This window comes from Nothobranchius furzeri, chromosome 7 (assembly GCF_043380555.1).
Source record: "Nothobranchius furzeri strain GRZ-AD chromosome 7, NfurGRZ-RIMD1, whole genome shotgun sequence".
NCBI lineage: Eukaryota > Metazoa > Chordata > Actinopteri > Cyprinodontiformes > Nothobranchiidae > Nothobranchius > Nothobranchius furzeri.
In genome coordinates, this window is record NC_091747.1 from 62,777,437 (window position 1) to 62,794,766 (window position 17,330).

Here is a 17,330-nt window from a genome sequence, read left to right on the forward strand (position 1 = left end):
CTTGTGCAACAGAGGGCAATGTCATGTTTGTAAACAGAATCAGCTGAGATGGCTAACTGGAGCGATGCAGAGATCTGGGAGCACCACTTACGACCAAAGAATCCCTGATGCCGCCTCCTGTTTTGCGGAAAAGTGGCGCCATTGTTTTCTGAAACAGATGATCGAAGGGGTGTATCAGTAAAATTAACTGGGGCCCAAAGCTGAGCCTTGGGGAACCCCAGATCATTGGTGTGTCATATGATGGGTAACAAAGGCTGTGTCTATAATTTAACCAGATTTGATTCAAAACTAAAATCGTGTGTTCTGCTTTAGTATTTTGATGGGATTATATTTAATTATCTCTAAATAATCTCTGATGTGACTGAAACCAGGAAGTGCCCTGACCCAGATCTCTGGTTTTAATTCTGAATCGTGAAGAAAAGGTTCCTCTTGGTTGTGTCTGAGGTGTTTTCTGCTCACCAGATCTGCAGAAGATCTGAGCCTCATGAAGAACGGTTATCTGTGTTTTCCAGCGCAGGAATGAGAGAATGACGTCTCCATGCAGGAGTTAATCAAAGAGGAAAGTTCTTGTTCTCCAGACCCGCCTCCTCCTCCTCCTCCTCCTCCTCCTGGGTGCAGGAGGAACGGGGAGTGTAACGTGAAGAAGGCAGCTCTCTGCCATTGTTCTGGCTCTGGAAGTCTGGAGCGGGACGCGGCGGCGCTGCTCGGGTACCGGACGGCGGTCTGTCGTTATGACGGGCTCCGGTCCGAAGCTCGGGGTCCTGCTGCTGGTGGCGGTTCTGCTGCAGACGGTGGTCGTCACCATCACCGTGATACACTTCACCACGGCTCTCAACTCGGTAAGGAAACGGCACGGATAAGCGCGGCGCAGGCTTTGCGCACCGCGCGTAAGATGCGCATAAATGTAGAGAAATAGGAAATAAATTAGCGCAGCCTCAAACCTGTAAGCTGCACACTTTTAGACTAAATGTGAGAGAAACGCGCTGGTTTCGCTCTGCGTGATCCAGTTTGGCTGCTGCGCTCCCGCACGCGCGCACTTCCCCTTTAAAATCGGCACACTTTGCACCTTTACTTCTTGTTTGTGCACAAAAACAAAAGTGGAGGAGAGTGAGGAGGTGATCCGCTGCAGCCATGTTTTCTGATGACCCCAGGTTGTTGCGCGTGAGCGTGCGTTCTGTTCTCACCTGGACTCAGTCCAGTCCAACTCCTGAGCTGTTTGCACAATCAGTCATCAACCCTGATGACATGTGTGGAAATACAACCCAAACGGAGGCCAGGAGAGGGTGCTGACTCAGGCTCAGATCATAAAGTCCAACTTCAGCCCCACTCCAGGACTCCCAGTTTGACCCTGAATGTCTGCTTCTCCACAGATGAAGGAGACCTTTGCTCGCAGCAGCGTTTCCTGTCTGACCGGCTCGGACCTGCACAGCATCCCAGCTGTGAGAGGAGATCCGTGTTGGCAGGTCACTCAGCAGCTTCACCTGCTCATCGAGAAGGTACCACACCCTCAAACACGCCAGAGACGTGCAGGCTCGTTTTAGTGGAGAAATGACGGGGTTATGGTCAAACCTTCTAAGTTTTCCCATTTATGAGTTTTCCTTCTTGGATTATGAAGTCGGGGCAGATGGGTGGACGTTTCTGAGTTGAAATTCCAATTTAAGAGTTTCTGCAAAGTAAAACTGAACAATCTCAATATTCCGCTTAATGCTGACTCAGCTAATATTCTGATTTTAGCTCCATATCCATAAAACTGACTGCGTTTTAGCTCTTTGTCAACGTGCTCTGACTGCCGTCCTGGACTGATCCCAGAAGTTGTAGAAAAATCCAAAAATTACTTTCTGGGATTTTCATCTAAATCTGATGAGTCGTGGATATTTTAGGCAGGCAGCTTTGTTTAAACCATGAAACAACTCGACCTGCTTTCCAGGTGCAAGAACGGCACGAAGATTAAAAGCAACGGCATTATTAAAACACACAAGTTAATTTTAGACTTAAAAGTCAGATAAATATGTTAAAGGGTGAGCAGGTGCAGCGCAGAAGGTGCAGCAGGAGAAGCATTCATTCAGAGATTGATGAATACATGAAGACTTTCAATTTTTAAACACAAGTTAATATTCTATCACTGTGGGGACTTGACTTGTGTTGATTCCTGTTTACTATAACCCTAACCTAACCATTACTAACCATTACTAGTAGGGGCTGCACCAGGAAACGGCCCGGTGGCGTGTTTGGCCTTCAGACTGTTGGTACGATGGGAGCTTGTTGTGTTGTAGAAACCAAAGATGGAGCCCAGAGGAACTTTTAAACTTGATGATGCGTTCTTTCTCCAGAGACGGCCACAGTGGCTTCATTCCTATCATGAGTTTACATGAAGATCAGCAGGAAAAGGAAACATGCAACGATCCAAATCTGTCAGAGACAATGAGCTCCTTCATGGCGGGAGATGTGATCCTTCCTGGTCTAATCAGCTCAGGAATGTGCTTACCTGTACTTACCTGCGCCGCTCTGGAACCCAGACACAGGATGGTTCTGGGCTTCCTGGACGGATTCAGCTGGCAGAGCTGGTTCTGACAAAACCACCTAAACGCAGCTCCGTTTGAGCCCAAGCGCTGGGGAGTTTCAGTAAAACATGTTCGTCCCAAAAAAGAATCAGATTCATGAATCAATCTGACAAACGAATCCCTAAAGGAGCTCAAGATGCTTCACGCCGGATTAAAAACTAGAAAGATGCAGAAAATAGGATTAAATATCTTTATTCTCACGGGTTTTATTTCCAATGAAGCAGCTCGTTTATTTCATTTCTTCTGAATCCTTTATCCAAAATATTCACATTCGTTTGTTTTTCTGCATGTTTGAAATGTTCATTTTTGAAAAATTCATTTTAATTATTGAATTGATGGTTTTTCTTGTTTTTAAAACATTTTAACTCACCGATCGGGTCCAAATGCCGAATAATAATAATAATAATGTTGGTACTATTAGAAATAAAGGGAATGGGATTATGAAAAATAATCTCAATTATGGAATTAATGCAAAACTCTGTGAAGCAAATGCAGAAAAATACAAAATAAAATTATATTTTTAACTTGGGGTGGGGTGTGTGTGTGTGTGTGCGTGTGTGTGTGTGTGGGGGGGGGGGGTTAAAGGCATTAATTATGATTAGTTACTTAGAAAAAAGTGCGTTAAATCACAATGTGTGCCGTATATTTCAATAAATATCATCGAGCTGCACCTCAGACGGCAGCGCCTGGGCTACAAGACCGTGGAAACATTTTTAACTCGTTCCAACAAAACTAAAACTAATCGTTCTTCACGAAGAAAAGAAAGTAGACAAAACAAACTTTTTACTGTTATCAAGTTGGTAGAAAGCAAGCAGCCAGTAACTTTATCCATGTGAACTTTATTAGAGCAGGAGGAACCAGCATACACAGCATTCATCTGGTAATCCCCAGCAGAACTTCCCCTGAACTCTACGCTACACCTCTACATATTAAAAAAAACTGTGCTCTGCTGCCACCTGGTGTTCAGTTCACTACAATACATTTACAGTGTTCCATGTCCATTCACACTTCATCAGTTACACAGATACTAATATTTACTCATCACAACAAATCACACAATGGTTACCTTTAGAATGAGCTTCTACTTTGTGGTTACAGAGATATACTCATTAAAGTATGGGTGAGTCATCTGTGCCTGAACAACATTATTATTGATTTAAAAAAATCTTGGGTGCAAACAGTCTTGAATGATTAAAATGTGATTGATCGAGATTAATTAATTAATTACAAAGCCTTTAATTCATTAGATAATTTTTTTAAAATCAAGTCTAGTTTCAGTTTTTTATGTTAACATTAAATAAATAAATAAATAAATAAATTGCTTGGCTGCAGAAAATCGATAAATTATGACAAAAACACTGAAACGCGTTTTAAAATGAAGAGTCTGGATTTCGTTTTGATTTAAATGAATGTGTAGAAAAAATGTCCTGATCTGAGAAGTTGGATTCCTTCTTGGACAGAATGTCCCTCAGAGGTGTCGAACAGTCACTCCTGAGCATAGTCCTGCCTGTCTTCTCTGCACTGAAATATTTAAAAACTATGATGGGAATCAGGATAAAACCCAGAAAACAAGCTGCAGGTTTTTTTAGGGAGAAGTTTTCATTTTAAATTCTTGAGCTCTCAAAAAGACATTTTTGTCTGAAACGTCTGCCGGAGACGGACGAAGCTCGTCTCCTGAAGTTATCCGTCATCCGAGTCGTGTCAGGTTATGAAATAAACTCCTAAAGTAAGTCTTCTCTCCTGGTTTTCCTACATTCCTACATGAAGGAAGAAAAGGAAGAACTCCGAGCTGCCTTTGAAAACAGAAACTGGTTTTCATCAGTTTGTCCGTCGCTGCAGATTAACAGAGTAAAGGAACGTAAGACACGAGGAAGCAAAGGCGTATCGATTTACAGGAAGGAATCTGGTGCCCGCCTGAACACGAAGCTTCTTGTTATTCAGCAGAGGAAACTTCCCGGTGCTGCTCAGCAGATTTTCAGGGTCAAAGTCAAACAACCCGTTTTTCACGACTGCGTGGAACCAGACGTTCCCTCTTCTGCAGATAAAGTTAGAAACTGAAACTCTGTTGCAGTTGTTAGCTACGAGTTAGCGTCGTGTTTTGTCTGAGCCACAGAAACATCAGAGGAACGTTCGTCGATGCACAAAACAAAAAGCCAACAGGCGTTTTTGTGATGCTGACTAATCGTTTTCATCTGTTCTCCCTGCAGTCCGTGTCTCAGCGGTACCAGAGGCTGATCTCCACCGCCGTGAAAGGTGAGAAGCCCCAGCCTGGTCTGAGCGGCTCTGGAGCATGCAGGCGCGTGTTAGCGCAAAGACGAATGACGTCATCAATAACCGTAGAGAAACCTGTCAGTCTAGGAGAGGTCAAAGGTCAGACTATTTACACTTTATCAGGAGTGGTCATCCCAGCTATTTCACCTCTGAGGTGAAAGGTCAAAACCCCTAAAAAGCTCCGTCTCAGTCTACAGGTCTGAGTTAGCAGGTCAAAGGTCACGGCAGGATAGCTGGAAGAAGACTGAGAACGTTTGGAAGGGTTACAGGGGAGAAACCTGAATGAGTGTGGAGATTTTTACCCATAATGCACAGCAGCATGTCTGGTCCCACCTGTCAGCACAGTGGTGGAGGGTTGATGGTTTGGTTCTGCAGCCAGAGGACATCATCTGCTCCTCTGGACACACTAAAGGGGCGCTGAGTGAAAAGAGGACCATCCTGGTGCTGAAGGCGAGTCATGAACCAGGACAAGGATCCATCTGGGTTCTGTAGTGGTCCAACCTAAATCAGCTGCAGAAGAATAGAGCAGAGCTCCTCCAGAACCGCCAGACCCATAAGGTCAAATAGAAGATCACAGAGGAATCAAACGCTGATCTGCGTTTTGACTCGGTCGTATTATTGACGTTGGGTCTGATCGTATGTTTGTCTTCCACCTCCTGCCAGATGAAGTATCTCGAGTTCTGCCCTCACTGGTGATGGACGACAGGGCTTCGCCTCGCCCCAAAGTGGCTGCTCATGTCACGGGGAGCTTCGCGCCCAAACTGGAGCACGATGAAGGAGGTGGGCGGAGCTTGAACTGATCAAATCGAAGCGACTCACATCTGCTGTGTTTAATGTTTGATTCTGCTTCGCAGCGATCAGAACAACTGTTTTATTACCAATAATCAGCTGATACCTTCAGAAGAGTTTTGGCTCACTGCTGGTGTTTGACTCCAGGCCCAGTCTCAGCGGGACGGCGGGTTCAGGGACAGAAGATCTCATGGTGGGAGGGGCGTAAGGGTCTGGCGTTCCTCCAGGACGTCCAGCTGGTGGACGGCGAGCTGGTGGTGTCGCAGCCCGGCCTCTACTACGTCTACGCCCAGACCTACTTCAGACACACCCACTCCCTGGAGGAGGACGGCGAGGAGGTGGGGGACCGGGGGAAACCCCTCCTGCAGTACGTCTATAAAAAGGTGCGGCGCGCTTTCACACCTGGTTTTAGTTTTACTCCCTGTAGCTCTCAAGTGTGTGTGTGAGACGTAAAAAAACCACCAAACCTGGTTTGGTTACCACGGTGGCCCTGATGAGACGTTAGCAGCAGCTTTAACATTTCTGTTGATGTAACCAGCAACACTTCGAGGTTTTCTTTAAGCTTTGATGTCATAAAGTCGATGCTTGAGTCTTTGGGACACGTCAGCTGTTAAATATGCTCTATTATTTAAAGAGCAAGTCACCCCCTACCAGAGTATTACTCCACTCCCACTTCCTGTTTGAAAAATGCAAAAAATGCTGTCGCCTAGCAGACCGAGGGGGCGGAGCCACTAACAAATACACACACACAGGCTCACAACGACATTGTGACATCATATGGTACCAGCTAACGTTCTAGGGTACCTCTTAGCCAATAGCGATGGCAGATTTAAATTAAAATACAGTGCAGAGTTTTTACCTGACAACGTACAACACTGACAGTTTTAGGCAGAAAATTTAAATTTTAACTAAAATGCACTAAAGTGCAAAACTATTGACGACACGTGTCTGCAGCACGATTAGACACACATTTATATAGTTTATCAAGGGAAAAAAAGTTGATTTGGGGTGACTTGCTCTTTAAATCCCTCTTCTTCCTCTAAGCTGCAGGTTCCCGCTGTTTTTATTGACTCCGCTGTGAGGAGTTCTGATGTTGGAGGTTTTCGGGACTTAATCCGACCTCCCTGTAGGAGCAAATCCAGCCCATCTGGATGCAGACGGGTTCACACCATTGGGTGTTGAAGTGCGGCGTCTTCATTCTGCGACCTGTCGGGTCTCATAGTTAATGTGAGAAGTCAGGCGATGAACATGTGCTGCTCCGCGTCACAGCCGGACCTCGTTACTGACCCGGGAAACCAAACGAAGCATTTGGTAATGATAAAGTTTCCAAAGGACTGGTTATAAAATTTGGTCTGAGAATAAAAGTTGATGTGAATTCTTTGAAGGACGAAAAGTCGTAAAATCTGATTTGAGTTTTCACAAAAAGCTGCCAAAGTCTTAAATCTTTCACAATAAAAGCCTCTAAGGCGGCTTTAATCCATTTCTTTCCTGTGACTGAAGGTGAAAACGATCCCCGGGTAATGAACTTCGTGCCTAATCTCTTCTCTCGTTATCCAGAACCTGACCCGGGTTCTGGCTTTTATTTGTTGTTTGCCTTCTTGAGCTGGCAGCGTCTGAACCGAGACACACGTTGTGTCCCGAGGGTCTGCGTCCCCGAGGCGGAGGAAGGAAAGGATTCACGTCGACGTCTCTGTTTATTAGAAACAAACGTTTGTGGGTTTTAGGATCCGTCGAACAGTCTGACAGCTGGTGGTGTCCAGGAGGAAACGTGGATTAGAAAACCTATTAATCTGTCAGAATGTACGGAAAGCAAAGTGAATCTGCTTCCTTATTCCTGTTGTTCTGATCCAGAATCGGCTCTGAATTCTAAGAGTGAGTCGTGGAGGATGGCTGCTTATACTGAGCCAGGATTCTCTGGAGGTTTCTTCCTGTTAAAAGGGAGTTTTCCTCTCCACTGTCGCTTTTTGCTTGCTTAGTATGAGGATTGCTGTATAGTCACCGACACTAGTCAGTGACTTGATGCAATTTGCTAGCTTCCTTATATAGGAAACATTATTTCTGATTGGCTTAATGAACTGACCTGGATTGGAATGTTTATAATGTGAAGTGCCTTGAGACGACTCTTGTCGTGATTTGGCGCTTTATAAATAAACTTGAATTGAATTGAATTGAATTAACAGGCTGTCCTCGTTCCTGCTTGCAGGTGAGCTCCTACCCGGTTCCCATCCTGCTGATGAAGACCAGCCGGACCTCCTGCTGGTCCCGGGGCTCAGATTTCTCCCTTCACTCCGCCCACCAGGGGGGGCTGTTCCCGCTCACCACCGGCGACCGGCTGTTTGTGACGGTGACCAACGCCTCGGCCGTGGACATGGACGAGAAGAGCAGCTTCTTCGGAGCGTTCCTCATCAGCTAGAGGAGAACTTCAAACTGCTGCGGCGTCCAGATGCTTCCTGGGAAGTTTCGTCGTCCTGTTTAGGAGCAAAAGGCAAAGAAGACCACATCGCCGGTTCCAGGACAGTCGTGGGCCAAACTCATCAGATATCTGGATTTTAAAACGAGACTGGACTCGATCCAGACATCAAGCTGCAAAAATGAACTCAACATAAAAAAATATTCAAACAAAGTTTTCCAAAGTGACCTTAACAGGAATGTTAGCTCCCTCCAAATTCATCCCTTAATGGTTGATTTAATAATCAGTCGTATGTCTGTATGGAAGCTCCTTTCTGCCATATATAATTATAATATAATGATGACTTTAAAATTCTGAATTTTGGGACTTTCCAGTCATTTATGACCTTTTATCATAACAATGAGTTTGGAAAATGATGAATATGATGTCAGAATTATGACGTAAAACAAGACTGTTTAATTTTACTTTTATGACCTTCTGGAATTTTAACATTAAACATCCTAGTGTGTCATATTTAAACTTTGAAAACCCTAAAAATGGCATATTTCATCATTACAGTTTAAATTTGTGATTATGACTTTTAAATTTGTATTATTGAGCTTTTTTCTGACCTGAAAATCAAAATTCTGACATAGTTCTAAAATTTAACTCATAGTTATGACTTTGTGTCTCCCAGTAATGACTTCAAAACTCTAACCATCCAATTAACCTCGAGTTACAAATCGTGACGCGTCTTTATTTTTTAAGTGTCAGAAATGGGCTTCCGTACATTTAACTGGTGCGCGTAATAGCAGCAGTTGACCACCAGGGGTCGTTGTGAAGTTACAGGTAGCTGAAGTCCACATTTCTGCCCTCTGGTGGAAAACACAAGCAACTGCAGTTCCCAAATGAAGAGGTGGCACGATCTTTGACGTGCAGATCTTTGGTTTAAAACTGTTATAAGATGTTCATGTTGTGCTGTACTTTGTGTATTTGAATTTTTATAAGCTGAAATGTTTTCTAGTCACATGACCAACATCGGGGTGGAAGCACTGCCACCTCCTCCATCCACCTGCTGCATCAACTTCTAACTGAAACTTCTAGTTGGGTGCAGCTCTACAGCCTCTCCCGCGTGCGGAGCTGCGTCTCTTCCATCATCCCTCCCAGACGGGTGGAGTAGCTGCAGAAACGCAAAAACATCTGCACCCGTCGTTACCATAAAACTCTAAAGTCTCACACTGAAGACATTCTGAGCTCTGAACTGAACCTGACATCTCTGGTTTTTCCCATGTGACCTGAATGCAGCATTAACTGTAGCACTTAAATGCATCTTTTTATCAATAAAACTGCTGTTTTTTTTAATTCGTAAAAACGACTCAAAGCTCCTGGGAGCAAACATGTTAAAGTCTAACAAACAAACACTAAAGCGCGTGTTTGCCTGGCAGAAAACACCGGAATGTGAATGTAAATACTTCTGTAAATATGTGAAATAAAAACTCTGTTTAAAGGAAATTTGCTGTTTTGATTCCTAAAGTCGTGAAAATGGGAATCTGGTCTTTAATTCAGTGGCTCTCAAAGGTTGGGACAGGGCCCTGCTGTGGGTCTCCGAGTTAGCTTAGAGGTGCGGAGATAAAATAAATCTCATATTTTCACTTCAAGTCGTTTTATGGGAATATTTTAATCTCTGCATCCTGTTGAAACCTACAGAAATCAATGTTTTTAAACAAAAGGTCATTTTATATTTCATTATTTTTAAATTATATCACAAACTTTATTGCCATGAATATTAATACAAATTCCTTTGGTGACAGTTAAAGGGTTAAAAAATAATTTAGTACAATATGGTGCTTTTATGTTTTGTTCAGCGACATTTTAAAGTTTGAAGGTTTTTAACTGGCTTTCAGCTAAAACTGATGCATGATGACATGTTCAGGATCTGACCAAAGCTGCTGAAATTCCAACCTTTTAAAACTGGCGGTGGCAGGAGCTGTGCATTCCTGCAAGGAATGATGGGAATTGGAATTGACAAATATTATTTTATCCCTAACCTCTAGTGCAAGTACTATAACAAGGTTACAAAACATCCCCAGGTGCTTTCTATAATCTGAAGACCTCGTTTCCATTTAGACATGAAGAAGTAACTTTTAGAAAGGGAAACAGAAACCAAGCTCCCTCCTGATTGGTTCTCTTAGAAATAAGGAAATGGTATTATTTATTTAAAAGTACAAAACCTCGTTATGACGAGGGAGAATGAGTTTAGATTAAATATTTAAGGGTAATAAAATGCTGTATTATTCAGCTCAGAGCGTCTTCATAAATATTTTAGGGAGGACTCTGCCCCCTGCTGGAGCTTTTTGTTACTGCCATCGTTGCCTCTCTGTGCCCTCTAGCGGTAATTCGGTAGATTACAACCCTGAAGAAGAACACAAACAGCAGTTTTAGGATCTCATTTCTTTCTTTTTGTGGAAATATGTTACAGTTATATTACAGATATTTAAATGCCCAGAGGGAAACAAAAACAAACTGTGTGGAGACTCTAGAAACAAACACTAAAAACATGACAGGAAGTGAGCAGAGACAGGACCAGTCCGAATCGAGCCTGCGGGCGAGAACCACGCCGAACAGGAGGGTGGGGGTGGGGTGGGGGTCGTGTTAGAAGATGTCTGATAAAACCTCCAAATGTTAATAAAAACAGAACCGAAGACGAGGACAGCAGGAGCGCCTCCCTCTCTGGAGTCTTTAGTGGTTTTTAGCAGCTTCCACAAACAAAACGTGACCAGAAACAGCGTCTGCAGTCAACCAGAGCCATAAACACACAGAGGGTGGAGGAGTGAGAAAGTGCTTCATGGACACAAACACGCAAAAAGACGACGTTTAAAACAGCAAACCGGGGAGAGGAGATTTCACCGGCCGGTCGCTGACTTCAGATTCACAATTTTACTGGTTAAATACACGTTTCCTGTAAGTATACAACATCTCAGAGTAATAAGTAGTTTCAGTGGCTCACATAGTAAAACCTTCAACGGGCATGATTAGACCTCTGCTGCTGGTGTTAAAATTCACATCCTGTACGAGTAGAAAGTTTCAATAATGCTTCGTTTCTGGTGCTTAAGCGGCGTAATCTAGACTATCGGTGTGGAAATATTCTGGTTGAATGCAGATTTGCTCCTGAACTGGTTCCACTGGTTTCAATGGAACTTATAAAGTATGAGATAAAAGGTAACCGAGGAGTCCGTGTACAAAAACGTCCTTTATAAATGACACCAGTCTCCAATGATGATGGGATGTCTCCATACCTGTCTCTACACCTCAGCCGTATTCTCACACACACACACACGCACACACACACACACACACACACACTCTACTGATTTTTACCCAGAAAAAGTCGACAAAAGGAAACTATTCCTGCTGAAATGAAATCTCTGCACGTACAGTAACGCTACACACTCCTCTCCACAAGCACGGCGCAGTATAGGGCGATGGACGGAGGGTGACCCTCAGCACCGCCCGTCGCTGTAGCTGCCTTGTTCTGGCTTCGCCTCTGCAGGTCAGCCAGACGATGGCGCCCGGCGGGCGGGGAATGTGCATGACGACCGACCGGAGGAGGACCCAAACTTCAGCAGTCAAACCGCATCTCCAGCGAGTCTTCGAATGCTCGGTTGTCGTGTCCGGTGCCGGACAGGAAGGCGGCTGAGACGGGGGCACCCGTTGCCGTGGTGACGTTGAGGAGGGTGCTGCCTGGTGAGCTGCTGGCTGGGCTTCGGAGGGCGGCAGTGGTGATACTTGTGAGGTTGATGCCCAACGTGAGTCGGGTTTGTTCTAGAGCCTTCTCTGGCACAGCGAAGGCCTCCAGCTTCTTCTCTCCGTTGGCCATGTAGGAGTTCTGGCAGCCGCGGCAGATACAGTCCAGACACGCCTGGAAACAACAACCAGAACCGGTGAGAGCCGGGCTGCAGCTGGAGAACATCTCATTAGTCAGACGATTAAAGGCTAAAGCAGGGTTAGCTAGTTTAGCTGCTCACAGACTACATTATGCTAATGGCTAAGATAGCGTGGTAAGCTAACACTGTATGCTAACACGGTAAGCTATGGCTTGTGTCTCTCACCTTGCGGTTGGAGTAGCAGGGGCAGCGCTGCCCCCTGCAGGTCAACACCGAAGGGTTCTGGGTGGCTCGGCCGCACTTGCAGCCCTTCTTCTCCACAGGTTTCTTATACAGCGGCTTTGAGGGGCTGGGTGGGTGTGTGAGGGGGTGAGCGTGGGGGTGGGGGGGTACTCGGTCTCTGGGCTGTGTGCGGGGCTTGGGGGCCCCTTGCCTAGCCTTTGTATAAGGTTTCTTGTTGGCTCCGTGGTGCTCCATGGTCTTCTTCAGAGTCTTGCTAGAGACCAGCATGGTCTTGCCCGCCTTGGGGGGGCCGCCGTTGGGTACAGGAGCGAGGTGGGGGTGCGGCGTAACCGCTGAGAACCTATGCTCGTGTTTGGTGGCGGTGGCAGGGTTGGGATGGTGGTGGGTGCTGATGGCACTGACGGCGGGCTCTTGAAGAATGCTGGAGATGGGGAGGGGCTGCACCTTCTCGCTGTCGCTTTCTGAGCGCGAGCGCTTCCGGTGGGACCGCAGGGGGACACGAGGGGTTACTATAGGGGACTGAGGGGGAAGCTGCGAGTGAGGCTGGAGGAGACGAGGGGGGTCAAGGAGGTGGTGGCGGCCATTGAGATTCGACTGAGGTCCAGATGGGTGGTAGTCGGGCAGGGGGGTGGGCTCGGGCGAGGTGTCGGGGTCCGTGTCCGTCTCTAAGGTCCGGAGCACCTCCTCCACACTCAACAATAAAGGCCCCCCACCATGTTTGAGGTCATCCCCAAAAGTGCTGATGTCACAAAGCCCCGCCCCCCCGCTGCCTGTGACACTCATGCACACGGGCAGCTCTTCTGTGAAGCTCTCCTGCTTTACGGCACCTTCACCGGTTTCCACGGTGACGGGCTGAAGCGAGTCCGAACTCACTAGCCCGTTACAATCATGGAGCCCATTAGCCGTTACGGGGCTCCACTGCTCACGCTTGATGTCCCTGATGGGCGGAGCACCATCAGACTGAACCACCTCCAAGGTGGACACGGTATGGGGCAACGTCACCGGATCCAACACGTCCTCCGGTTCCGGTTCGCTCTCGGCTAAAGTTAGTCCCTCGCTGAGGATAGCCTGGAGGTCCGGCGAGTCGCCGGCAGCACTGGCTATGTGCGGTGCGAGCGGCGACTGGGTGATGTAGAGACAGAGCTTCCTGTAACAGTGGACGAGCAACGAGAGCTGCTTGTTCTCCTGGAAGCGGGTGTAGTCCTTACACCAGCTGCAGGACGGCTTCAGCTGCATCCTCTGACCCTTACAGCCCCGACACACGTAGTGCTGACACGAGGAGTTGGTGGGAGCGATGGGGTCCTGCAGCAAGTCACCTGATCCAAACAAACAAATAAACCATCATCAGCACAGGTAATCACACCGAAGATTAAATCTGAGATTACAACCATTTATTTTTATCACGTTAGCCGGGTTTGACAGCTTCCTGTTCCTTTTTTCCCGGAACTGCGCTGCTCTGGGTGGCTGCATGTTGGAGTAGCTCTGTTGACTATATGTAAGTTTTGCCTTTTCTTGAACTTTTTTCTTCTAGTTTCTCAAGAAAAACTGTATTTTTTGGACACTTTTCTTTTCGGTTTCTGGTGCTGTGAAGCTTGGAGGATTTTTACTGCTATTTTTTTTAGCTTTTTTCACTTTTTTGAACATTTGTTATGATGCGTAACCATGGCAACAAGCTGGTTTAACATCGGGAGCAGCTGATTAACATTGGAAAGGCTGAAATAATACCTCAACTGAAGCCACAAATCCCAAATGAGCTAAAACGTAAAAAGCGTGGGTGCAGAGCGGGACGGAGACAGAGAAAGAGGAAATTCAAATCATCTCTTCCATCGATCATAATGGGCAATGTGAGATCACTGGCCAACAAGATGGAGGAACTCCAAGCCCTTTCAAGGACTCAGCCAGAGTTTCGGCAGTTTCGGAACCGCTGGAGGAGATAATGCAAAGAAGGATTCTCCAGAGAATCAAGAAAATGATGGACAACCCTGAGCATTCTCTTCACAAGACTGTCCGACAACGGAAGAGTGTCTTCAGTCAGAGGCTTCTTCAGTTTGGCTGCAACACTGACCGCTACTGGAGATCCTTCCTGCCAACAGCCATTGTAATATACAACAACTCTGTGATGACTTGATTATTATTATTATTCTGAGCTACTACAGGAATCAGTTTCCCTCTGGGATTAATAAAGTATTTTTTGAATTTTGAAGGAGCCAACTGTAAACCTGAGTGGTGCTTGGCAGCCCCTCCAAGAGCACAGTAGCTCTTTGAGAGGAGCTTCCTTAGTAACACGAGCTCTTAAAGAGCGCAGCTGCAGACAGAGAAAAGGATGAAGATCCATTCATGAGAAACAACCGAGCCCACACACTCAGCTGAGCGCGTTCGAAGAGCAGCACCATCACCGAGGCTATAACCCACCAACAGCAGGACTCTTAGTCTTACACATCGTTTGTAAAGCAGACAGGTATCTGTGCAATGATTATTGTCAGAAGCAGTTTAAGGAGCAATAATAAAATAAAAGTCAGCTAAATATGTGGATCTGTGGCTTCAAGTCAGAAAATCTGCCTCATTTAAAGCAACACAACACCTTACTTCATCTCAGATTCACACAAATTAAATATAAAGGCATCAGCTGTGATGTGTGTATAAAACCACATGAATCAAGCTTTAGTTACACCTTTTATTTGGTGACTGTGAGGCAGAAGAGCCAGTTATCCGACATAAACAGCAGCAGACGCAGCCAACGCCACACGCACGGGGGGTGTGTCAACGATGGGTGTAGCTGTACGTGGTGGTGCGTTCACTGCTCCTCGGAATATGCAGCTTCACAGCGAAAACGCATGACAGCAGCTGGTCTCAGCAGCCTCAGCTTTCTCCTCATCATAGAAGTGGCTATATTTAAATCTACCGTATATGATGTTTTTATATTATAAACACATTTTTCATAACAGACTCATCAAATGTCAGATATTTACTTGACGTTCGCATTTAAAAAACACATTTATCTCACCATCGTTGTTACGTTTTATCCTGTCAGACACTCATTTGTTTTAATTGTCATAACAATTTCATCAGTGATCATCAAACATTAGCCTGTTGTTTATTTTGAATCAAAACAAACTTTTATTCTGTGATTCATTTCCAAACTTCCTGTTGATGCTAGTATTTCCGACAGAACCTTAAATGCAACACAATTTAAAGGCTCGCCCCCATTCCCCCCCCCCCCACCACCACACACACACACACACACACACACACACACACACACACACACACACACACACACACACACACACACACAAGCCGTAATAACACTGTTATAACTCACCGCAGACCAAGCAGGACAGCGACTGCCGGAAGAACGGTAGCAGCTTGCAGAGCTCCGCCAGGTCCCGGGGATCTCGGGGGTCGCACTGCAGCACCGAGCGGCTCACGGACACGTAAAGAGAGGTCGCATTCACCGGGTTCATCTCTCGGCTGGCTGGCCCGGGCCTCCGGTCCGGTTCGAGGTGTCTTTTAAAGCACGAAAGTCAAGTCAAAGCAGAGATAAACCTCCCGCTTCTCCTGTGAGGTGAAATCTGTCAGCGTCCGGGGGCTTTGGAGAGATCATAGATGGATGTAATCTCCTCAGATTCCCGCTAGTAAACCCCACATGTATAATAAAAGTCTGAGTGGAGAGAAATCCCGGTTCCACATTCCCGGTCAGATCCAATCCATACTCAAACCTGGAGTCCCGGTCTGTTCACTGGCTCCTCTTCACCGGAGGCTCGTTCATGCATATAAATGTCGGGTTATCCCCTTCAGCTCGGTTCGTTTCCATAACACATGAAATATGAAGACACAAAGCCCGGCGTGGGGCCTCTTCCTCCGCCTTTTAACGCTGCTTTCTCCCGTTTAACGCGCAGCAGCTCCAGATGAATGCACACGGGGACTTTGGTGATGAAGAGCTCCGGTTAGCGGAGGCAAACCCAGAATCCCCGGGCATGGTGACTCCGGTTCAGTGCTGGTATCGCAGGGTCCCCCTCCGGGGCGGCTCCGGTTTCAGAGCAGCCCCAGCATGAAGGCTCGGTTTGTTTCTGTTGTTGTTGGGCTCAAAAACAAACCAGGCCGCCCGGCTTCAGAGGCTACTTTAAAGTGGGAAAACCCGACAGCTACTGGAGGAAAACATGCGAGGGAGTTGGAAGAGAAGCGGATGCTGTTTCAAAAACAACAAGAGAAATGCTCCGAAGCTCCGCTGGTCTTGTCGGTGCGACTAAACTAAACCAAGCGTAAGCAGCGGACTTTCCTGGCAGCAATGGCCGCCTGAGCTGCAGCGGGAAGCCGGCTAGGAAAGCAGGCCGCTTCCCAATTCACAGAATCGGTCCCGGTGGCGATGTGGCGGAAAACAGAAGAAATTAAGTCCTCACGCAGATTTATCAGGAACTCCAGAGAGTCGGTGAAGACGAATATTCGAGTAATTTCTCTGTTTGTATTCGTTGCTATCATTAGCCGCGATGTAAACCTCAGACCTCCGGCTGTTCCTCTCACGCGCACGAGAGGGCGCTGCTTTTCAAATCTCGCGAGAATAGTAATGCGAGATATATCAAAACGTGTATTTACAGGGAAGATGTCAAACGGGAGTTATCCTTAACATGGAATTAAATGAAACTATTAAAAAAAAGTTCTAAGATAAAGTTTAATTTGTTTTGAACCTGAATGTATACTAATACAAACTTAGAAAAATGCATATATGGGTTTTGGTGTTCTGTGTTGAAAAAATATGATCAAGTTAACAAGTTTAAAATAAACCACCAGAGACCAGAGGTGGAAAGAGTACTAAAATTTCCTCTTTAAAGGGGCATTATGGAAGTTTGACAGCCAAAACATGCATAGAAATAATAAATGTCTTCTTCATACATTCTCCTGCAATGCCCTGGTCCTGTAGAATGAGCCTGGCATTTTTACTGTGATGCTCGGGTCGAGCAGGCTGCTTCATGTGCGTTCACGCTCAGGCATATTCCTCCAAACTGTTCTTTGAACGTTGTTTCACTTAATATTAAGGATATGTTACAGGTGCAGAGGATGTCACTGGCGCTTTAGCTCGCTTAGTATGATGTTGGACTTTCGTGCAGAGGATCTGGGTTTGATTCTGCACACGAACATAGTTTATTCAGAGTTTCTTTTTTACATTAATGGTATATTTTTTTACAGTAAGATGCC

The 17,330-nt window shown here is 45.9% G+C and overlaps 2 protein-coding genes across 2 annotated transcripts; one reads left to right on the top strand and one right to left on the bottom strand.

Moving 5' to 3' along the window:
• The first annotated feature begins 601 nt into the window (after positions 1-601).
• tnfsf10 (TNF superfamily member 10) lies at positions 602-9,522 on the top strand. The gene is made up of 6 exons (XM_015955541.3): positions 602-839; positions 1,371-1,496; positions 4,769-4,814; positions 5,496-5,612; positions 5,769-6,004; positions 7,825-9,522. The coding sequence occupies exons 1-6, from the start codon at positions 732-734 to the stop codon at positions 8,032-8,034; spliced, it is 843 nt and encodes a 280-aa protein (XP_015811027.1). The 5' UTR covers positions 602-731; the 3' UTR covers positions 8,035-9,522.
• A 924-nt stretch (positions 9,523-10,446) lies between these two features.
• msl2b (MSL complex subunit 2b) lies at positions 10,447-16,885 on the bottom strand. The gene is made up of 3 exons (XM_015955539.3): positions 15,460-16,885; positions 12,120-13,453; positions 10,447-11,929 (listed from the first exon to the last, which is right to left on the bottom strand). Exons 1-3 carry the CDS (start codon positions 15,599-15,601, stop codon positions 11,630-11,632), a joined length of 1,776 nt encoding a protein of 591 aa, XP_015811025.3. The 5' UTR covers positions 15,602-16,885; the 3' UTR covers positions 10,447-11,629.
• Positions 16,886-17,330: the final 445 nt, after the last annotated feature.